The 24,564-nt window shown below is 44.0% G+C and overlaps 2 protein-coding genes across 4 annotated transcripts in view; one reads left to right on the top strand and one right to left on the bottom strand.

Moving 5' to 3' along the window:
* fbxo16 (F-box protein 16) overlaps positions 1 to 24,005 on the bottom strand; it is a 29,545-nt gene extending 5,540 nt beyond the window's left edge. Inside the window, exons 1-6 of one of the 3 annotated variants that reach the window (XM_031903094.1) lie at positions 23,770 to 24,005; positions 17,753 to 17,883; positions 12,778 to 12,813; positions 5,433 to 5,639; positions 5,031 to 5,195; positions 4,601 to 4,821 (exon numbers count right to left, since the gene is read on the bottom strand). In XM_031903094.1, coding sequence (XP_031758954.1) covers positions 4,601 to 4,821; positions 5,031 to 5,195; positions 5,433 to 5,639; positions 12,778 to 12,813; positions 17,753 to 17,848 — 725 coding nt within the window. In that variant the 5' untranslated portion in view covers positions 17,849 to 17,883; positions 23,770 to 24,005. The remainder of the gene's footprint in view (positions 1 to 4,600; positions 4,822 to 5,030; positions 5,196 to 5,432; positions 5,640 to 12,777; positions 12,814 to 17,752; positions 17,884 to 23,769) is intronic. The other 2 variants (XM_031903093.1, XM_031903095.1) reach the window with 2 other exon arrangements.
* A 206-nt stretch (positions 24,006 to 24,211) lies between these two features.
* Positions 24,212 to 24,564, top strand: part of fzd3 (frizzled class receptor 3) — a gene marked incomplete in the record, with an annotated part of 52,126 nt that continues 51,773 nt past the window's right edge. The window contains 1 exon segment of the mRNA NM_001129910.1: positions 24,212 to 24,338.

The following is a 24,564-nucleotide window of genomic DNA, read 5'->3' as shown; positions in this document are numbered from 1 at the left end:
TACCATAAAACTATGGCACATAGGGATTCCCCTGTACTAAGCACAATTCAGCAGGAACAGCCCCCTAAGTTTGCTCATAGCCTGTACAGAGAGATACCATAAAACTATGGCACATAGGGATTCCCCTGTACTAAGCACAATTCAGCAGGAACAGCCCCCTAAGTTTGCTCATAGCCTGTACAGAGAGATACCATAAAACTATGGCACATAGGGATTCCCCTGTACTAAGCACAATTCAGCAGGAACAGCCCCCTAAGTTTGCTCATAGCCTGTACAGAGAGATACCATAAAACTATGGCAGCATAGGGATTCCCCTGTACTAAGCACAATTCAGCAGGAACAGCCCCCTAAGTTTGCTCATAGCCTGTACAGAGAGATACCATAAAACTATGGCACATAGGGATTCCCCTGTACTAAGCACAATTCAGCAGGAACAGCCCCCTAAGTTTGCTCATAGCCTGTACAGAGAGATACCATAAAACTATGGCACATAGGGATTCCCCTGTACTAAGCACAATTCAGCAGGAACAGCCCCCTAAGTTTGCTCATAGCCTGTACAGAGAGATACCATAAAACTATGGCAGCATAGGGATTCCCCTGTACTAAGCACAATTCAGCAGGAACAGCCCCCTAAGTTTGCTCATAGCCTGTACAGAGAGATACCATAAAACTATGGCACATAGGGATTCCCCTGTACTAAGCACAATTCAGCAGGAACAGTCCCTAAGTTTGCCCATAGCCTGTACAGAGAGATACCATAAAACTATGGCAGCATAGGGATTCCCCTGTACTAAGCACAATTCAGCAGGAACAGCCCCCTAAGTTTTCTCATAGCCAGTACATATAACTATGGCAGCATACAGTAGGTATGCCCCGGTACTGTAGAAATTTCAACTAATCCCATGTCATTAGGGTAATAATGATGGTGCCATTTAACGAGAAGAGGAATTAGGGAAGGATCAGTATCAGCCTAATGACAGGATTAGTTGGGATCTCTGTTACTTCTCAGTGAACCTTTAAGCTGTAGCCGGACACACAGAAAAGCTGCTTAGAACATGATCCCCTATATAACAAACAGTTAAGAGTGAACTTCCCCTTTAATGAGTTCCGGTGCTGCTCTGAAGGTGCTATAATCACACACACAGCACGGCCCATTACGGGCAGAGAGCTGTTTATACAAGTAGCGCTGTACAAACACATAGATACACATGGGATGTATGGGAGGCTGCTGATAGGCCGGTACGGTAACCAATGGCCTCAGGGCATGTATGAGAGCCATCATAGCTGCTGCTTTCCTACCCGCGTACAGCAGCCTGACTAATGGCCCCATGGGACATCCCATAATATGTTTAGGTACATTCTCCAGCAGCCAACAAACTATTGCTCTGTGTTATTGTTACTTCGTATTACTTCTTTTTCTGTTTAGGCCCTCCTCCATTCATATCCTTGTCTCTCTTTCAAACCACTGCCTGGTTGCTAGGTTTAACTGGGCCCTAGCAAAGCAAAATAATAAAAAAACGGAAATAATAAAAAATGAAGACCAATTGCAAATTGTTTTAGAATAGCACTCACTACATTACACTTACAGTATAGGAACAGTGAGGAGCACACTGAGCTGCTTTGGACCAGCACAATGTGTTTAGCTATTTCTAGCCCAGCTTGATAACTCCCATAAATCAGTACATCTGAATGTTACACAATGATCTGTTGAAATTAGATTCTATGGTTTTAATTTAAAAAAAATATATATATATATTTTATTTGCTATTATAAAGCACTAAACAGGGCAATTTGGACAGAGCTATCTAGCCACTGAACAAACAAATCCCTCCCTTTTTAAAGCAGCAGCCTTTGAGTTGCTCATTATCAAGGGCTTCTCAGTTGACCGGTAATTGGTTCTATTAGCTCAGTTGAGGTTCTGCTAGATTAGGGACAGAAAGTGGCTTCATATTCTTGTTTAATGCTGGAATTAACAGCAATCATAGATATTTCTTAATTAAAACAAGAGGCAAAAAGTATGTGCCCTATTCATTTAGCTCATGTTGAATAAGGATATATAATGTTTGCTTAAGATCTACAGTTTATCCAGTATATATGTGATAGGTCTGTATAGGCGTGTGTATACAGGTATATGTATATATGTGTGTGTATATATGGGGTTATTGGGAATGGTTGAACTTGACAGACTTTTTCCATTGCAGGAAACCTTGGGCAATTTTGGAAAACGATTTGGCGCGCCTGCCTTCCCACTGGTGATTCACTTTATTGCTGGAGGGAAAGCATTTCGGGGAGATTAGCCGCACATGGTAGCAGATATGTAACTGCAGGCCACTAATCCCCCTGCCTGTATAGCACACACGGAAGGGTCACTGAGCCTTATCTGAAGCAGTAATTATGGCTAAGCATGGGAAGAGCAGATAAAGTAAAGGGATACTATAATTACATGTGTTTGTTTGCTTTTTTATCTCCCCCACTTTGATGAGCAAACAGACCATCAGGCTGCGGTGCTGGGACAGAGCGCTACCCATACACAGGCACACCAGCCCGTAGCCTAATCCTGCCATTTCGCTGGTGGACCAAATTGGGCTGATCCAATCGTTTGGCACCTATACCAACTATCGGATCACATTAAGGTGGCCATACACACACCGATATTGTCGGGAAAAAACAAAGTTTCATACAATAATCGGTGCATGTATGGTGGGAGACAAGCTGACCAGTACCGGTAAAAGCCCATGGGTATCGGCTCACTGATCAGACAGGACTAAACATTTTAACTGGTCGCCTTCAAAGGTGTTTGTAACGTCAAATGCTGAATTGTCAAATAGTGGTATAGAGTTCCTTTATTTTTACCGCCATATCTGATGATTCAGCTCTTAACATTAGTAGAGTGGACAAATGGTCTTTCCTACAACTAGTGGTCATGGGTAAGATAGTAATTGTAGTGTGTATGGCCACCTTAAGGGACCTACACATATCTGTAAGCTTTAGAATCAATGTGGAGTGGCAGAGGCCAGTGTTGGTTTGTGTAAGGTAGAAAGCTGAGACGTATGGATGGATGGGAGAGAGGGGTCCATTTTAGGTTTGTCAGCAGATGGTGAGAAACACTGTCCCGTGGCAAGCTTGCCAAAGGAGCCGATCTGTATCCAATTTGGCCAACAACATGCTGGGCCAAGTAAGTATGAACAATCTTGGGGCCTATGAATGCCCATCAGAAAAGGAGCATATTAATACCACCATGTGGTATGAATATAAATAGATTTTCTAACTTTGTCAGTTATTGGATGTGCAGATTGATGGGGGAGCGGGAGTCAGAAGCTTACTGGCTTGTGCATGATTCCCCCCCCCCCCATCATACACAAGCCAATAAGGTCTGACTCACTCTAGAGGGATTAAGTTACCAGCTTTTATCAACCTATGTATGGCCTGATTTAATGTCAGGTGCATAGCGCTTCTCATTGGCTAATAAGTTTAATGGACCACTCTATCTTCATTTTTATTCTCCCCTTGTATCGGTCTGATGACCACATTATTTGCCCGTGTTATTGGCACAAACTGCAGTTTATCTGACACTGTCTTCAGCTAGATGGCCCAAGCCTGTCTTATAACCCATTGCCTTCTGATTGTTTTAAACCAGTGATCCCCAACCCCTTGGGTGTTGCTCTCAGTGCCCCCAAACCAGGGAGTTATTTTTGAATTCCTGACTTGGGGGCAAGTTTTGGTTGAATAAAACCAAAATTTCCTAGGGTGCATAGAGGCCCCTAATAGCCAATCACAGCCCTTATTTGGCTCCTCCATGAACTTTTATGGTGCTTATTTTGCTCCCCAAGTCTTTTTCCATTTGACTGTGGCTCACGAGTAAGAAAGGTTGGGGATCCCTGATCTAAACCCTGCTGTAATAAGCAAACGGGTGATGTGGTAGCATAGTGATCAAATAAGTATGTTATAATTTAAAGGAACAGTAACACCAAAAAATGAAAGTGTATAAAAGTAACTAAAATATAATGTGCTGCTGCCCTGCACTGGTAAAAGTTGTGTGTTTACTTCAGAAACCCTACTATAATTTATATAAATAAGCTGCTATGTAGCCATGGAGGCAGCCATTCAAAGGAGAAAAGGCACAGGCACTTAGCAAATAACAGATAAAACACTATTGTATTCTACAGAACTTGTCTGTTATCTGCTATGTAACCTGTGCCTTTTCTCCTTTTTTCCAGCTTGAATGGCTGCCCCCATGGCTACACAGCAGCTTATTATATAAATTATAGTAGTGTTACTGTAGCAAACACACCAGTTTTACCAGGGCAGGGCAACAGTACATTATATTTTTATTACTTTAAAGCTCTTTCATTTTTTGGTGTTACTGTTCCTTTAAATGGGATGAAGGGTTGGCCACAGCATCACAACTATTAGCCCAATGTACTTGTACCTGATACCAGTAGAAGGCACTTTCTAGCTTACAGCCATACCGGGTAACCATGGTTGGTGAAGCCTACAACCCATACATTCATTTTGTATCATTCCGACCAAAAAATCCCTTAAGCTGTAAGCAGCTCCTGCAAAATAAATAACATTTATTAATGGAGGATCTCTTACTTACACCAGCCGGCCTTGCTCGATAGGGTCGTAATTATCCAAGTAGTTGAATCGCACGGTGTCAGTTGGGTGCTTGTCAGAGGAACGCCACGGGGGAAGGTCCTTCTTTCCTTGTGATTTGCTGGACTTGGGATAGTAGGTGTATGTGGGGGAGAACTTGGTATCTGCTGCTTCTTTGGCAATTGGCTGAACATCAATAACCACAAACTCGTCCTTTGGCGGAGTCTAAAAACAAAATGATGAAGCTTAGAAGCATGGGGAACATAAATGACTAAATAGATGTTGACTATTCCCAGCACAACGGCCTAAAATAATGGCAGATCTCTTTATTCTGATGATGGGGGCCACATAGAGATACATGGAACTGAAGGCAATCTAGGAATGTATTTCAGGTGGGAGACGACCCCCTCTCCCAGAAGGAAGCCTCTGGTTACCTTTGGCCTGGTGATGTGCAGCTCCTTCACCATCTCTATGTACTGCCTCTTCCATATTCGCTGCTCGAAAGGAGTGGGCGAGAAGTTGATGTACCAGCCGAAGCGCAGGCACTTGGGCATCCACAGCTGGTCTAGTTCTGTCAGGCTCTTCCAGTGCCAGCTAACCTGAAACATAACCCAGGGGCATCAGTCCTGCTCTGGCAATGTCACTGTTTGTTCTGTGCTACTGAGGAGCTAAAGATAAACAATTGGGTCGTTATTTATTGAACTGGGAGACGTTTATATGGACCTGAAATTGATAAGTCAAGTGGAATCAATCCAATTGTGATTGGCACCTCTGGCATTAGCCAGTACCCACAGATTGCCAGTCCCGGGCCTGCACGGTCTCCCAATGGCACAAACCTGAGCGCAGCGGCAGAGGCTCCGCGGATCCAGGAAAGAGAAGATGTAGAGGGACAGAACTCTGGGAAGGATGCTGGTGAAATCCAGGGCCTCCCTCGGCACCTTTTCTTGCAAATGGCTGTTACAGAACTTTAGCTGGGATAGGGAACATCTCTCCAACAGGTCAGTCAATATCCTGCGCCTCTGGGCATCCGACCACTTGTCAAACTGCAATAACAAAGATTTCTAATGAATCCTGTACCTGCTATTTATTAGCATTAAATGACATTGCATATCTGTACTGACTGAAAGGGTGAAGACACACGGAGCTACTAGTAGCAGCTACCAAGCCAATACACACACTAATATCCTACAGTACCTGTAGGGAACTGACTGTAATTGGCCTGTAATTGGGCAGTTTCATACAGTCCATTGTTCCTAAAGACATGACATTCCTAAGCAGTGTGTATTTAGTAGAAAGCAAGGAATTTCAGTAATATGTGTGACGTAAGGCAAAGTAAAGCCTTTATCTGTGCAATATTACATCAGCGCCCCCACCCATACCCCAAACTGTGTGCTTAGGGTGCTCAGAGCAGTGTATGCACAGGTGAATGTCTCAGCATAAAGCTGCTCAGTATGACATATATATATATATATTATATTTATTTTAGAACCTTGATGAAATACTTGCTTAGACATGAACATATTCCCCACACTGGGATCCTATAATCACCTCCTCCATCAGTTTAATAGGAGCTGCCCCTTATGCCAATGTGTATTTCTATAGTCAGGGCAGCTGTAAAGGTAAATAAGTGTTACTACTCTAGCTCTTCTAGAACTACATCTCCCAGAATCCCTTCCCCCCGACACCTCAGGGGACAAAGAGAAAAATTGGCAGCAATTACAGAAAAATCTGCAGTAATTACAGAAAAATTTGCAGCAAATGAGTTTGGTTTCAAGATGCTTCACCTGTGTGAAGATAATACAGTGGCCTACGGCTGGAGCAATTAGCAGTGCTGGAGCATATCTCTGCTCATAAATACCCCTAATTAGTAATTTTAGCTTTACGTGTCAGCAAATATCCAGGGCAACTGCACAGAGCAGCCTCTCACCTGCCCTAAGGGCAATGACACAGGGGGAAATTAGTTGCCATCGCTACTGGCAATTTACATTACTGCCGGTAGGAAAGCATTCTGAGAAAATTAGTCGCCACCACTAGAGATAGGATCTGTGCCACTGTGACTGAATGCTCTGTTATACAGATAGCTAGAATCTCAGCCATAAAGCAGGGCAGGACTGCTGCTTACAATGGGGGGGGATCAGATAGGATCTGTGCCACTGTGACAGAATGCTCTGTTATACAGATAGCTAGAATCTCAGCCATAAAGCAGGGCAGGACTGCTGCTTACAATGGGGGGGGATCAGATAGGATCTGTGCCACTGTGACAGAATGCTCTGTTATACAGATAGCTAGAATCTCAGCCATAAAGCAGGGCAGGACTGCTGCTTACAATGGGGGGATCAGATAGGATCTGTGCCACTGTGACAGAATGCTCTGTTATACAGATAGCTAGAATCTCAGCCATAAAGCAGGGCAGGACTGCTGCTTACAATGGGGGGGATCAGATAGGATCTGTGCCACTGTGACAGAATGCTCTGTTATACAGATAGCTAGAATCTCAGCCATAAAGCAGGGCAGGACTGCTGCTTACAATGGGGGGATCAGATAGGATCTGTGCCACTGTGACAGAATGCTCTGTTATACAGATAGCTAGAATCTCAGCCATAAAGCAGGGCAGGACTGCTGCTTACAATGGGGGGATCAGATAGGATCTGTGCCACTGTGACAGAATGCTCTGTTATACAGATAGCTAGAATCTCAGCCATAAAGCAGGGCAGGACTGCTGCTTACAATGGGGGGATCAGATAGGATCTGTGCCACTGTGACAGAATGCTCTGTTATACAGATAGCTAGAATCTCAGCCATAAAGCAGGGCAGGACTGCTGCTTACAATGGGGGGATCAGATAGGATCTGTGCCACTGTGACAGAATGCTCTGTTATACAGATAGCTAGAATCTCAGCCGTAAAGCAGGGCAGGACTGCTGCTTACAATGGGGGGATCAGATAGGATCTGTGCCACTGTGACAGAATGCTCTGTTATACAGATAGCTAGAATCTCAGCCATAAAGCAGGGCAGGACTGCTGCTTACAATGGGGGGATCAGATAGGATCTGTGCCACTGTGACAGAATGCTCTGTTATACAGATAGCTAGAATCTCAGCCATAAAGCAGGGCAGGACTGCTGCTTACAATGGGGGGATCAGATAGAATCTGTGCCACTGTGACAGAATGCTCTGTTATACAGATAGCTAGAATCTCAGCCATAAAGCAGGGCAGGACTGCTGCTTACAATGGGGGGATCAGATAGGATCTGTGCCACTGTGACAGAATGCTCTGTTATACAGATAGCTAGAATCTCAGCCGTAAAGCAGGGCAGGACTGCTGCTTACAATGGGGGGGATCAGATAGGATCTGTGCCACTGTGACAGAATGCTCTGTTATACAGATAGCTAGAATCTCAGCCATAAAGCAGGGCAGGACTGCTGCTTACAATTGGGGGATCAGATAGGATCTGTGCCACTGTGACAGAATGCTCTGTTATACAGATAGCTAGAATCTCAGCCATAAAGCAGGGCAGGACTGCTGCTTACAATGGGGGGATCAGATAGGATCTGTGCCACTGTGACAGAATGCTCTGTTATACAGATAGCTAGAATCTCAGCCATAAAGCAGGGCAGGACTGCTGCTTACAATGGGGGGATCAGATAGGATCTGTGCCACTGTGACAGAATGCTCTGTTATACAGATAGCTAGAATCTCAGCCATAAAGCAGGGCAGGGTGGTTTAACCATCTGATTGTCAATGCAAGTACAATACTGACTATAACTTTTTTAAAGATTAAACAAAATTCTATGTACATCCCAATTCGTACATCACATAGTTGCTATGGTGTCCAGCATGCTGCACCCCTCTCCATTACACTACCCATCCATATCAGTCCCTGGGTAGCAGCCAAATTAATCCTTTCTGTACACGTAGAAAGGAACACTAGAAGAAAAATGAAGACAAAGTGACCTGTAAGCCATAGGGACAATCATATAATTAAGAGCTCATTTACAAAGGCCAGAAAGACACCTGCGGCGGGACATAAAGGGCACCTTTCACCTTTCCAGTTAAAAGACCTGGATAAGCTTACTGGGCAAATGTTTGCCTCTCTTAATAAAGCTGCAGGCAAACAATCCATCTGGGAATATCTGACATGTACCTCAACCAGGGCAGAACCTGACTAGCTGTGTCCGGGGTTAGAGGCAAATAGTACATAAACTTACCCCGCAATGGAGGCTCTGGGTAAGGCTATATGGCTATTTACTTTCCATGCCGCAGGGGCTTCCTATGGTTTTACAGGAAAGCAGTTCTAAATAAAGACAAAAAGGGTCAAATATATAGTGAATAAAGTGCCCCCTATTGTAACATATAGGGATATTATAAGCCCCCGAGGGGTTCCTTATAATATATAGTGAATAAAGTACCCCCTATTGTAACATATAGGGATATTATAAGCCCCCGAGGAGTTCCTTATAATATATAGTGAATAAAGTGTCCCCTATTGTAACATATAGGGATATTATAAGCCCCCGAGGAGTTCCTTATAATATATAGTGAATAAAGTGCCCCCTATTGTAACATATAGGGATATTATAAGCCCCCGAGGAGTTCCTTATAATATATAGTGAATAAAGTGCCCCCTATTGTAACATATAGGGATATTATAAGCCCCCGAGGAGTTCCTTATAATATATAGTGAATAAAGTGCCCCCTATTGTAACATATAGGGATATTATAAGCCCCCGAGGAGTTCCTTATAATATATAGTGAATAAAGTGCCCCCTATTGTAATATATAGGGATATTATAAGCCCCCGAGGAGTTCCTTATAATATATAGTGAATAAAGTGCCCCCTATTGTAACATATAGGGATATTATAAGCCCCCGAGGAGTTCCTTATAATATATAGTGAATAAAGTGCCCCCTATTGTAATATATAGGGATATTGTAAGTCCCAGAGGAGTTCCTTATAATATATAGTGAATAAAGTACCCCCTATTGTAAAATATTTTACTACAGGATAAGGATATAATGTACAGTTTGGTCCCATAGGGAAATGACCCAACTGTATATTATATGACTATATACACCCAAATACTATATGGAGGTTGCTGGGCATTGTAGCCCAACAGTAGCATGAGGACCACAGACTAGGAATCCCTCAATATGCTGATCCAGAATGATTCAACAAAGTAAAAATGGACTGATCCAGCTCCAGCTGCACCATAATACTTATAGAGCTCTGGCACTGACCCAGCTTTGGCTGCACCACTGGTGGGACCCCACTGCTTTAGTGATCATGTTAGTGAACTCTTTTTGCAGACAATGTAGGTCCCTGCCATTTAGTGACCTGCGAGTTTACCCTTAGGTCAGGCATGTTAGGGTTCAAATTTTGGCGACCATTGGGAGTTTAAATTGGGTGCAGGTCAGACAGGGAACGTACACTCATGCTTTTTTCCCCAAAGTTTCCTTGTTTTGCAACCTAAAGGTGGCCATACACGGGCCGATTCTAGTTACCGTATGGGTCCCTTAGACTGATTCAGCAGCTTATCAGCCCGTGTATGGGCACAAACAATGGCCTGTCCGACCGATATCTGGCCTGAAATTGTCTAGATCTCGATCCGGCAGGTTTAAGTCGGATTGGGGACCGAATTGGCTTGTTCATGCTGTCCCCGAACCGACTGCACCTATACCCGTCATTCTAATTCGATCGTTTGGCCCCAGAACCAAACGACTGAATTAGCCTGAATTAGCCCGATATCGCCCACCTGTAGGAGGGGATATTGGGAGAAGATCCACTTGCTTGGTGACCTCACCAAGGGAGCGGATCTTAGCGTGTATGGGCACCTTTAGGCACACACAGAGCTAGGTTATAGAGCGGAAAGATGCAGGTACAGCTGGGGTGCAGGTCCAACAATGGCAACATTTTGCGGGTTAAAGGGAATGTAAAATCAAAAATAATATTGCACTTCATGCTTCTCCAACTAACAAGAAGTAGATTTGCAATATACTTTGGTTAAAAAATCTGTACCGTTTCTTTAAAAAGAACGATCATCTGCAGCTCAATTTACTGCTCTCCCTCTGGAATCAGTTTACGGAAATCCTTTGCCGGCCAGATGCCCGGCCTGCTGGGGGCGCTATCTGAGCAACAGAAACTGCAAAGTGAGATTCCTCAGGAAGAGTTGACTGAATATTATCACGTGTAGAAATATACAGTATATATATTTATATATTTATATATATGATACAGCCCTGGTGCTGCCAGCTCAGTGATATCATCTCTGGGGCCAGACTCGGGGCCGCCGGCAACCGGCACACAGCAGCCAACAATGGGAGCCCAAAGTCATAAGGGGAAGGTTGTCTAGAAATGGTTTTTTTCTACTATTTAACAGTGAGATACAGATCTGAATGAGACAATGGAGAGAACATTTAAGGGATTTACTTTGTGTCCGTCACTAAGTGGATAATATACCAGTATAGTAAAAAGTGGCACATTAAAAAGTTTCTTCATTTAGACGCAGATGAGTGATGCTGGGAGTTGCACTTAATGAAGGTATTTAGTATAAATAATCTCACACAAGCACAATAGTATTTTGCCCCAGGACCGCCCCCCCCCCCCCCCTCCACCATTAAAGGGAACTAAAACTTTAACAAATGGTTACAGTAGAGAGGCTACACCTAGGGGTATATTCATCATGCTGGGTAAAAAGTGGAGTAAAATAGTAGCAGCCAATCAGATGCTTTGCTTTTCTAACTGTTGAAATCTAATTGCTGATTGGTTGCCCAGGGAAACATCACCGCATTATAAACATACCCCTAATGTTGTGGCCCAAGGCCCCTACAGCCCTTTAGCAGGGAAGATCTGTGCCCCTAAAGATGCCCCATTAGCCCCCCCATCTGCTTTTCTGATGATTCCCAGCACATACTCTGGGCTGCTGGCACTTACCTGAGCTTAGGGACCCACTCTATATACTGTATATATAGAATATAACAGTCACTATATACTGTATATATAGAATATAACAGTCACTATATACTGTATATATAGAATATAACAGTCACTATATACTGTATATATATAGAATATAACAGTCACTATATACTGTATATATAGAATATAACAGTCACTATATACTGTATATATATATATATAGAATATAACAGTCACTATATACTGTATATATATATAGAATATAACAGTCACTATATACTGTATATATAGAATATAACAGTCACTATATACTGTATATATAGAATATAACAGTCACTATATACTGTATATATAGAATATAACAGTCACTATATACTGTATATATAGAATATAACAGTCAGTCACTATATACTGTATATATAGAATATAACACTCACTATATACTGTGTATATAGAATATAACAGTCACTATATACTGTATTTATAGAATATAACACTCACTATATACTGTATATATAGAATATAACACTCACTATATACTGTGTATATAGAATATAACACTCACTATATACTGTATATATAGAATATAACAGTCAGTCACTATATACTGTATATATAGAATATAACACTCACTATATACTGTGTATATAGAATATAACAGTCACTATATACTGTATATATATAGAATATAACAGTCACTATATACTGTATATATATAGAATATAACAGTCACTATATACTGTATATATAGAATATAACAGTCACTATATACTGTATATATAGAATATAACAGTCACTATATACTGTATATATAGAATATAACACTCACTATATACTGTGTATATACAATATTAAAAATAAACTACAATACAAGGCTGATTAGTAATTAAGATTCACACTACATGGCAACATAGAAACCAGTGCATTCTGTCGGAATTAGAATTCATATTCAGCTTCTATGACCGATGTAACCTAACCTTCTGCTACTGTTCTGATGATTTCCCAAGCCCTCAAACTTAGCTTCCCAGCAGAGCCCACTGAGCACGTGCAGTGCCACTGACACGCAAAACGTGGCCTAACAAGATCAGAGGATGAGGAGCTGCTGGAAACCACTGTGAAGGCCTAGATCATAGGGCTGCTGAAGCTTTGGGCTGGTACAGTAAGTTCAATATATAAAATCTAGTATTTATTCAGTACAGTATTTGGTTCTTTATGACTGGCGGTTGGGCAGATCTGTAGAGCTGAGAGTAACCGTGTCAGAACTTACCCATTTCCCCAACAGCGCACATCTTTCTTCAAACACCTACAGAAATACAAAGAGCGTTAATCAGATTTTCTGTTCGTTGGACAATAGGGACATTTGAAGCACTTGGGTATTACGTTACGCACAGTTGTTTGGCAATTTCACACGGTGACTCTCTATTGAAAAATGCACACCTGCGCTCTCTCAGCCGACAGTCAGTGTGAAATTGTCAGCGACTATCCAGATTCCCATGCAATGGTTGGCTACTGCAGGCGAGTGGCGGTATATTGATGGTGTTTTTTTGGGGAGGTCAAAACTAGGGTATTCAGCAAGCATCCTGGTTCATCTTTAAGTTAACTTTTAGTATGTTATAGAATGTCCTATTCCTAGCAACTTTGCAATTGGCCTTCGTGACTTTTACTTTTGCCTTTATCTTCTACATGTTTCCATCTTTCAAATGGGGTTCACTGTCCACATATTTTTCTTTCCTTATCTTTTTCTATTCAGTCCCTTCCCTATTTATAGTCAAGTCTCTCATTAAAACCACTGCCTGGTTGCTGCGGTAAACAAGACCCTAGAAACCAGATAGCTGCTGAAAAAACAAACTGGAGAGCTGCTGCTGAACAAGAAGCAAAAAAACTGAAAAACCACAAAAAAATAAAAAGTTATTACTGTTTATGTCATACTAAACCTTAATTTAAAAGGTGAACTACCACTTAAAGAAATACTGTCATGGGAAAACCCATCAGTTAATAGAGCTTCTCCAGCAGAATCCTGCATTGTAATCTGTTTTTCCCATGGGGCTAGCCATATTCTTCATTTCCCAGGGTGCCACAGCCATGTGACCTGCGCTCTGATAAACTTCACTCACACTTTACTGCTGCGCTGCAAGTTGGAGTGATATCCCCCCTCCCCCTCACCCCCAGCAGCCGATCAGCAGAACAATAGGAAGGGAGCAAGATAGCAGCTCCCAGTAGGTATCAGAATAGCACTCAATAGTAAGAAATCCAAGTCCGGCTTGGGACTCCTCCAGTTACATGGGAGTAGGAGAAACAATAGGTTAGCTGAAAGCAGTTCTAATGTGTAGCGCTGGCTGAAAGCTCAGACTCAGGCACACTTTACTGCTGCGCTGCAAGTTGGAGTGATATCCCCCCCCCTCACCCCCAGCAGCTGATCAGCAGAACAATGGGAAGGGAGCAAGATAGCAGCTCCCAGTAGGTATCAGAATAGCACTCAATAGTAAGAAATCCAAGTCCGGCTTGGGACTCCTCCAGTTACATGGGAGTAGGAGAAACAATAGGTTAGCTGAAAGCAGTTCTAATGTGTAGCGCTGGCTGAAAGCTCAGACTCAGGCACACTTTACTGCTGCGCTGCAAGTTGGAGTGATATCCCCCCCCCCCTCACCCCCAGCAGCCGATCAGCAGAACAATGGGAAGGGAGCAAGATAGCAGCTCCCAGTAGGTATCAGAATAGCACTCAATAGTAAGAAATCCAAGTCCGGCTTGGGACTCCTCCAGTTACATGGGAGTAGGAGAAACAATAGGTTAGCTGAAAGCAGTTCTAATGTGTAGCGCTGGCTGAAAGCTCAGACTCAGGCACACTTTACTGCTGCGCTGCAAGTTGGAGTGATATCCCCCCCCCCCCTCACCCCCAGCAGCCGATCAGCAGAACAATGGGAAGGGAGCAAGATAGCAGCTCCCAGTAGGTATCAGAATAGCACTCAATAGTAAGAAATCCAAGTCCGGCTTGGGACTCCTCCAGTTACATGGGAGTAGGAGAAACAATAGGTTAGCTGAAAGCAGTTCTAATGTGTAGCGCTGGCTGAAAGCTCAGACTCAGGCACAAGGCACTGAGATGGCGCCTACACACCAATATTACAGCTACAAATACATTTGTTGGTTCAAGAATAAAAGGTTAAATGGCAGAGGGAATTATTTGCTGTGTAACAGTGTCATTTAAAGTGTCATTTAGAAATAAAAAGTGCCCCATAAATATCATGGCAGTGTCCCTTTAAAGGCTCATACACATGGAAGTCAGTTCGAATACACACTGAATGCATGAAGAAACATTGATAGTGTTCCCTGTGTGGCATCAGCCTAAAGAACCTAAAGAAGGGGCACAGCTTCATATTCCATACTGGCACCACACTCTGTGTAAATTAGAAGAGATTAGTATAGTTTAGAATGGATCATTGGAAAATATTACTGATAAAGTGTAGTTTCTCTTTAGAATTAGTAAAGTGCCTAAAATAATGCCATTACTGTTTAGGCTGCTGCCACTAGGAGGCAGAGTTTCCTTTGATTATACGTATCCTTGATTATACAGGTATAGGACCCGTTATCCAGAATTCTCGGGACCAAGGGTATTCCGGATAAGGGATCTTTCGGTAATTTGCATCTCCATACCTTAAGTCTACTAAAAAAATATTTTGCATCCAATTAGGATTTTTTTTTATCTTACTGGGGATCAATTACAAGGTACTGTTTTATTATTACAGAGAAAAGGGAATCATTTAACCATTAAATAAACCATATAGGACTGTTCTGTCCCAATAAGGGGAAATTATATCTTAGTTGGGATCAAGTACAGGTACTGTTTTATTATTACAGAGAAAAGGGAATCATTTAACCATGAAATAAACCCAATAGGGCTGTTCTGCCCCAATAAGGGGTAATTATATCTTAGTTGGGATCAAGTACAGGTACTGTTTTATTATTACAGAGAAAAGGGAATCATTTAACCATTAAATAAACCCAATAGGGCTGTTCTGCCCCAATAAGGGGTAATTATATCTTAGTTGGGATCAAGTGCAGGTACTGTTTTATTATTACAGAGAAAAGGGAATCATTTAACCATTAAATAAACCCAATAGGGCTGTTCTGCCCCAATAAGGGGTAATTATATCTTAGTTGAGATCAAGTACAGGTACTGTTTTATTATTACAGAGAAAAGGGAATCATTTAACCATTAAATAAACCCAATAGGGCTGTTCTGCCCCAATAAGGGGTAATTATATCTTAGTTGGGATCAAGTACAGGTACTGTTTTATTATTACAGAGAAAAGGGAATCATTTAACCATTAAATAAACCCAATAGGGCTGTTCTGCCCCAATAAGGGGTAATTATATCTTAGTTGGGATCAAGTACAGGTACTGTTTTATTATTACAGAGAAAAGGGAATCATTTAACCATTAAATAAACCATATAGGACTGTTCTGTCCCAATAAGGGGTAATTATATCTTAGTTGGGATCAAGTACAGGTACTGTTTTATTATTACAGAGAAAAGGGAATCATTTAACCATTAAATAAACCATATAGGACTGTTCTGCCCCCAATAAGGGGTAATTATATCTTAGTTGGGACCAAGTACAGGTACTGTTTTATTATTACAGAGAAAAGGGAATCATTTAACCATTAAATAAACCCAATAGAGCTGTTCTGCCCCCAATAAGGGGTAATTATATCTTAGTTGGGATCAAGTACAGGTACTGTTTTATTACTAAAGAGAAAAAGGAAATCAGTTTTAAAATTATGAATTATTTGATTAAAATGGAGTCTATGGGAGACGGACTTTCCATAATTCAGAGCTTTCTGGATAATGGGTTTCTGGATTAGGGATCCCATACCTGTACTTACATATATTAAACCTAAGAGCACATCGACTCTGTGGTAAAGATGCATTCATTGGGTGGCAGCAGGCAAAATCCATGATTGCCCAACCGGCAGTGCCTTTTCTAGTAATAAATGTTGCCTTAACAAGGCTTTTACCGATTTCGGGGCCATAAAATGTGCCTGGAGCCAATAGGATCGTTGCTAAATTTAGTCACCTAAATCGCGCCCTTGGGCCAACACCCGTACCACGTGTGGGACATTACTGATATCTGAGCAACTCTGGCCCCATAAACAGCTAATGAGAGGCCAAGGCAGCAGTGTGGGCCTCCATTAGTGGTGACAGATGTTGCACAATGCATTATGGGTAGCACAAAGAGTACAAACCAGGTGGCAGCTCCACTGGGCTAATTGTAGCTGTAAATGCCCTACGGGCAGTGGGTGTAGAGGATCAGTGACCCCAGTTGCTGCTGTCTCTACTTAATACAGTCTCATCCAAATACATTTGTGCCTTAAACGACCTATGAATAGAAATCAATTTGTTCAAAATGTTGTTGTGCCAAGAGGCAAATGGATTCCTGCTGGGATGTCATTTAATGAGAACAAATTATATGGGATATATATGTGTTTGGTCTAAGGTGTAATCAACTTCAACCTTCCTGTTGTGGTTCTGTGGGTTTCCTGTCTATCACAGATTGTAAGCTCTTTGGGCAGGAACCCATACGGAAACTAATTCTTGGCACTTAAGTAATTACTTCTTTTACTTCCTATGTATTAAAGGGGCGGTTCACCTTTAAGTTAACTGTTAGTGTGTTATAGAATGGCCATTTCTAAGCAACTTTTCCATTCTTGTTATTTCTCTTTGCAGCTTTCAAATGGGGGTCACTGACCCCGGCAGCCAAAAACCTATTGCTCTGTGAGGCTCCAGTTTTATTGTTACTTTTGGTAACTTTATTTTCTATTCAGCCCCTCCCCTATTCATATTCCTTTCTCTCATTCAAATAACTTTCTAGTCTCCAAGATAATTTGGACCCTAGCAACCAGATAGCTGCCTTAAACTCCAAAAATAGCCCTAGAAGCTCTAGCTGTTGGTTGCATAGATCACACATTTTGATGGGAGGGGGTGTGAATTCTTATGGGAGGTGACCCCGCGAATGAAGGAAGTCAGCTACCGAAGAACATGTTTACACAAAGGAAGACAAGAAATCCTGTGTTTCTTTTGATAGAGGACTCAGTGCAGCGTTTCTGTGAGTGCTTATGGCTGTATTTATATAGACCTTTCTGATAAAGCTCGCTTAGTTTTTACCTTTCCTTCTCCTTTAAACTACTACTCCTTTTGAACTACAACTCCCACAATCCTCTGTCGCCTGAAGGCTGAATAAAATTACCTTGTCATTCATGAGCTGGTGGTTTAATGGGGTCCATGTACTCATTTTGGTTTGTAATTTGGGGCCCTCCATGTGCTTAGGAGCTGCGAAAGCCATGATTCCTTAATGGCATACAGGTTGGCTGGAGTTATCTGAAAATAAATGGAGATATAATAAATAGAGATTTAATAGAAAAGCCACTGTTCTGCAATGCCACCCCCCAATCTCAAGTGCCACCCCCAATCTCTAGTGCCACCCCCAATCTCTAGTGCCACCCCCAATCAGAAGTACCACCCCCAATCAGAAGTGCCACCTCCAATCTCTAGTGCCACCCCCAATCAGAAGTGGCCACCCCCAATCAGAAGTGCCACCCCCAATCAGAAGTGCCACCCCCAATCTCATGTGCCACCCCCAATCGGGCCCTGAATGTGGGCAATGCTAAGTACAACAGGGTCTCTTGAATTCTAATGGCAGCCCTGCCTGTAGGCCTTAAAATCCATCCAGTCTACTGTTTGTTTTAGATCTGAACAGACACAAACAGAATCTCACTGCCTCATTCCATACTGTAATTACAGCATGTCTGACTTGTCAAACAGATGCTTTAACCCATCATGGATGACATGTTTGCACAAAGTATGACATGCGAGACATTTTATGGACTGAGGTTACGTAGCTTCACTATTATGTAGTCAACAAATGACACAAGAATAGGAACAATAGAAACTATATTCTTTCAAAATTAAAAGGTTTATATAAGACTCATATAAAGCCATACAGGCTTCTAATATCCTTATCATTTACAGCAGGGGGTACATTATCCCTTATAATACATGAGTGATACTCAGAGTTTTCTGTTTAACTCAGCCTGCAGCCTTGTGCCTTTATATGGGCACAGAACCCCTCAGTGACTGCTAATATCCTTATCATTTACAGTAGGGGGTACATTATCCCTTATAATACATGAGTGATACTCAGAGTTCCCTGTATAACTCAGCCTGCAGCCTTGTGCCTTTATATGGGCACAGAACCCCTCAGTGACTGCTAATATCCTTATCATTTACAGTAGGGGGTACATTATCCCTTATAATACATGAGTGATACTCAGAGTTCCCTGTATAACTCAGCCTGCAGCCTTGTGCCTTTATATGGGCACAGAACCCCTCAGTGACTTCTAATATCCTTATCATTCACAGTATGGCAGCCCCCATGTATACTGTATGTTCCACTGGCTGCTATACAATTCTGTTTATAGTTCCTAGGGCAGGGGGGGGCAAACTTTTTGGCTCACGGGCCACATTTACTTACCCCCGGGCCAGACCGGGCCAGGGCGGGCAGGGCCAGGCCAGCGTTACGCCCCCTTCGTCTGTTTAATTCCGGCCTGCCAATGACACCAAGTCTCGCGTGATGAGACTTGGCGTCGTCGGCGGGCCGGATTAAAAAGGCCAAGGGGCCCGATGTGGCCCGCGGGCCGTAGTTTGCCCACCCCTGTCCTAGGGCCACAGAGCATTTTTTTGTTTGTGCGCTGAAATACCGTTAAATCATTTAGAAGGAAATTGCTCCTTTTTATGCACTTGTATTACTTATTTACCATAGGGAATCTATTATAACAGAAAGGCATTTTTGTATAAATTCCAGAATATTTGATCCCCACAGGAAAGAGCTGATTAATCACATTTAAGTTACAGTGACCTGCCCGGGAGCATTAGGAGTACAAATATGCCGAAACCCCAGCAAGACCTTGACATCAAAGAAAACACAGGTTTTGAAGTGGACTTCAAAGTGAAACGCAGGCTGCACAGGAGATAAAGTGAGCGTCAGCTTCATTGTCCGCTCAGGACAAGTGCAAGATTTACACCCCCCGCATCCGTACAGCGGCAAAGCTTTCATGCAAAAAAAACACTTCATGTCAAATTCTGCAAAGAATTTCCTGAAAATTTCTGAAGTGCCTTTTAGCCTTTAGGGCAGTGTCGCAAGTTCTGATTTGTGTGCATCCCGGGGAAAGAAGTGCAGGTTTGGGGAAAGTTGCTTCTCATTAGGGTCAATAGGAATCTCCTTATTCTCATTATTATTAACATGTATTTATAAAGCGCTAACATATTCCTCAGCGCTGTACAGTAAGTGGGTTTATAGTAGGGAAGCACCAAATCCACTTTTTTCGGATTCGGTCGAACCCCAAATCCTTTGTAAAGTATTCAGCCGAAAACCAAACCGAATCCAAAGTAGCATATGCTAGGTAGGTTTTGAAAGGGTTAAATTTCCAACATCCGTGTTTAGATTCGGTTTAGATTCGGTTCGGCCAGGAGCATGGATTTGGACGAATCCTGACGAGAAAGGCCTAATATTGGCTGAATGCCGAACCGAATCCTGGATTTGGTGCATCCCTAGTTGATACATTGGACATATATACAAAGCAACCAATAACCAATACAAGAGGTGCAGAGGGCCCTGCCCAAAAGAGCTTACAGGGGGGATAGGGGGTTGAGACACAAGGTGTGGGAATGGGCAAGATCAGAATTAAGAAATGGAAGAGATGTAACACAGGGTATAGCTTTTAGCAGCCTACTGACGTTGTGCTGAACTTAATGAAGGTAAGTTTTGGAGATCTTTTGAAGGGAGAGAGATTGGGAGAAAGTCTGACAGATTGTGGGAGCGAATTCCAGAGAAGGGGGGCAGCCCTTGCAAAGTCTTGAATGTGTTTGTGTGAGAAGGGAATGAGAGAGGAGTTGTGGAGCAGGTCAGTAGGGGGGTAACAAGCGGGTTGGTTGGTATCTAGAGATGAAATCAGAGATATGGGGGGGGGGCAGAGTTATGAACTGCTTAAACTGTGAGGGTTATAAGTTTGATTCTTATTCTGGGTGGTGGCTAAAGCCAGGGCAGGGACTGGCAGAGTGGCACGGCAGAGAGACTGACAGAGGGACTGGCAGAGTGGCACGGCAGAGGGACTGACAGAGGGACTGGCAGAGTGGCACGGCAGAGGGACTGGCAGAGTGGCACAGCAGAGGGACTGACAGAGTGGCACGGCAGAGGGACTGACAGAGTGGCACGGCAGAGGGACTGACAGAGGGACTGGCAGAGTGGCACGGCAGAGGGACTGACAGAGGGACTGACAGAGTGGCACGGCAGAGGGACTGACAGAGGGACTGGCAGAGTGGCACGGCAGAGGGACTGACAGAGGGACTGGCAGAGTGGCACGGCAGAGGGACTGACAGAGGGACTGGCAGAGTGGCACGGCAGAGGGACTGACAGAGGGACTGGCAGAGTGGCACGGCAGAGGGACTGACAGAGGGACTGGCAGAGTGGCACGGCAGAGGGACTGACAGAGGGACTGGCAGAGTGGCACGGCAGAGGGACTGACAGAGGGACTGGCAGAGTGGCACGGCAGAGGGACTGGCAGAGTGGCACGGCAGAGGGACTGACAGAGGGACTGGCAGAGTGGCACGGCAGAGGGACTGGCAGAGTGGCACGGCAGAGGGACTGGCAGAGGGACTGGCAGAGTGGCACGGCAGAGGGACTGGCAGAGTGGCACGGCAGAGGGACTGGCAGAGTGGCACGGCAGAGGGACTGACAGAGTGGCACGGCAGAGGGACTGGCAGAGTGGCACGGCAGAGTGGCACGGCAGAGGGACTGGCAGAGTGGCACGGCAGAGGGACTGGCAGAGTGAGATATGATAAGAGAGTGAATAAGAATTTTGGCAGCATCTTGGGTGATAAATGATCGTATTTTGGAGATATTTCTTAGGTGAAAGTGACATGATTTGATAAGTGATTGGATATGAGGGGTGAAGGACAGGGCAGAATCCAGGGTAACCCCAAGGCCTGGGAAGATGGGGTGATGGTACAATTGTTAACTGTGATAGATACTGATAGAATGCTTAGACATGTAAAAAATACTGGGGTGCTAGTAGACACCCCTGTGACCAAAATTGCTAACCTTTCACCCTAGGTTGAGTATATATTTAATATAAAATAAACTGGCCAGGGTGAGTTAAAGGCAACTCTGGCTTCCGGACCAAGATATGTTAAAGAGCCCCAACCCACAAAACGCAGAATCCCCTAATATAGCTAGCATTTTAAATTGTTCCTTCAAAAAATAAATACAATTTTTATATGCTGAAATCCAGCTGCAAAAAAACTTCTCATTCTGCATCATTTAAAATCCTGGCAGGGGAGGAGGGACTAAAACATTGATGTTACAAATTGTAACAACTTCTCCACAGTTTACAGACAGCATGCAGGAACTACATAACCCACAATGCATTGCACTGGGATGTTCCTATCCTTATTGACGTCACATGTGCAGCAGGGAATTGTGGGATTGGGAGGATGCAGGCTGAGGACAGGCGACTACTGTTACAAAGTAGTCGCCAGATGAACAGGGGACAGAGCTTAGGGAACTGTTCCAAACCAGATTATTACATTAAATATCATGAAAAGGCTGCATATATGTTTCCACCTTTTTCTGTTATCTCTACTTTCTATTAATTATACTGGTATCAAGGATCATACCATCTGGGCATAGGGTTGCGCCTTATGGGGGGGGGGGGGGGCTGTAAAAATGATGCTAGATACCAGGGCTGCCATAAAGGGGGTACTGTAGTGCTGGGCTTAACAAAAGGTGCATTGTGAAATACCTTTAACAACATCAACCCCACATGACTAAATACAATTAAGGGCTCCTTTAGGTGTGGTATATGGAGAGTTATGTCATTTTTACAAGTCTCAAAGAGGTTTAGAAGCACTTATACCGGGGAAACCCATGGAATTAAATAATACTTGAATTGTAAAACGTCAGGTACAGCTTACCTTGCAGCTTGTGAATGTGAAGCCCAATATGGCCTGTCCTACAGTCACCTGTATGGTATCTTTGTATTACTGTTTGTGAATAAGGTGCAAGCCAGACGTGCAGCCTGGGGCACCCATATTGGCACCCACACTGGTTACACACCCTGAGCTAAGGCTGCTGGTAGAATGTGGGAGTCACAGCTCAACCCGGAGGTACTGCTGCCAACATGTAGGGCAAATCAAATCCCTCTGATTAATGGGAATCAGGCCCACGCTGGGATTCAAAATAGGCCCTGGCATTTCAAGCCAAGCCGACAGGGCACCCTAGGCAACCCAGCCGGCCACCTCGCCCCTGCACCTTATGGCACCTTACAGCAGCCCCCTGGTATTTGGCTTAACCCACAGATTGCCAGTCCCAGGCCTGATGTGTGTGCATGGCTGCTTGATACTCAGCACAGTCTGCAGCATACACACACCTGCATAGTGGGATTCCCATATAAAGGTAGAGGTGACGCCTAGCTGAGGCACAATGGCTGCTTGATACCCAGCACAGTCTGCAGCATACACACACCTGCATAGTGGGATTCCCATATAAAGGCAGAGGTGATGCCTAGCTGAGGCACAATGGCTGCTTGATACCCAGCACAGTCTGCAGCATACACACACCTGCATAGTGGGATTCCCATATAAAGGCAGAGGTGACGCCTAGCTGAGGCACAATGGCTGCTTGATACCCAGCACAGTCTGCAGCATACACACACCTGCATAGTGGGATTCCCATATAAAGGCAGAGGTGATGCCTAGCTGAGGCACAATGGCTGCTTGATACCCAGCACAGTCTGCAGCATACACACACCTGCATAGTGGGATTCCCATATAAAGGCAGAGGTGACGCCTAGCTGAGGCACAATGGCTGCTTGATACCCAGCACAGTCTGCAGCATACACACACCTGCATAGTGGGATTCCCATATAAAGGCAGAGGTGACGCCTAGCTGAGGCACAATGGCTGCTTAAGGCTCAGAGCATGGACACATAATGGGAAAACTCATAATGATAGGGTGGGGGGAATGTTGAAATGGTGCCAATGGGCCCCAGATGCCAGGGGTGCAGGCAGCCCAGCTGCGCTTACACTAGATATCTCTATGTGCAATACGGATAATGTAAAGGGCAGATATAAGAAGTATATCATACAGAATATTATTGCATATACAATACACAATGATAACGCCCCCACCCCACACTGCAGGATAATTACCTTCCACAGGGGCCTCACAGCCTCAGAGCGGCACAGCGCGTCGCTATAGAAACTGTACTATCCCTCCCGTCACAGCCTCCCAGCCAATCACCACACGCCTTAGCTCCATGTTTACTAGCATTTCGCAGTTGCCGCGGCAACCCCTATCCTAAATCCTGATTGGTCAGCTCGCATGCACCTGCCCCATATCTATAGCCTTTCTTTTCTTTATCCATAGAGGTTGTGCCCATCTCTCTCATTGCCTGAGAGTTAATGTAGTTGGAAGAGTTAATCAGAGCGGAGATAAAACAGACGGGGTGTTGTATTAAAAAAAGCGAAAGGGGTGGAGGGTTACTCGGCTTCCCCTCTGCATTTTGTGAATGGAATCGCAGGGGGGCGGGTCGTAGTGGTGGGCGTGCTGGGAATAAGAGGGTAACGCCCCTTGTGTGGGCGGGGCGGGGGCCGTGCTGGGAGTGGGAGGGACGATGAATGCCAGTAGGGAGAGTGTCCGCGGCCGGTGCGTGTGGTGCTCCCATTGCTCCGTGTGAGAGGGGAAACCTGTCAGCCATAAGGGGAGGAAGGAGCGAACGGTAAGTGCGGCCATACCGGGCCCAGGGGAGGCGCAGGGATAGCGCAGCCGAGGGAGGAATGAATGGAGAGGCGCCGCTGTGTGGGTGAGGGGGCTGCAGGCGTCATGGCAGCTGCTCCGTAATTGCCTGGGTAATATATGGATTTAGTGTGGGGGGGCTGTGAGGGGATAAAGCCCGACCCCTTCCGATTATATCGAGATTTCCGTGGTACAGAAAGACCTTCCCT

This window comes from Xenopus tropicalis, chromosome 5 (assembly GCF_000004195.4).
Source record: "Xenopus tropicalis strain Nigerian chromosome 5, UCB_Xtro_10.0, whole genome shotgun sequence".
NCBI lineage: Eukaryota > Metazoa > Chordata > Amphibia > Anura > Pipidae > Xenopus > Xenopus tropicalis.
Note: the sequence above shows the minus strand (reverse complement) of the source record. Positions and strands in the feature narration are given on the sequence as shown.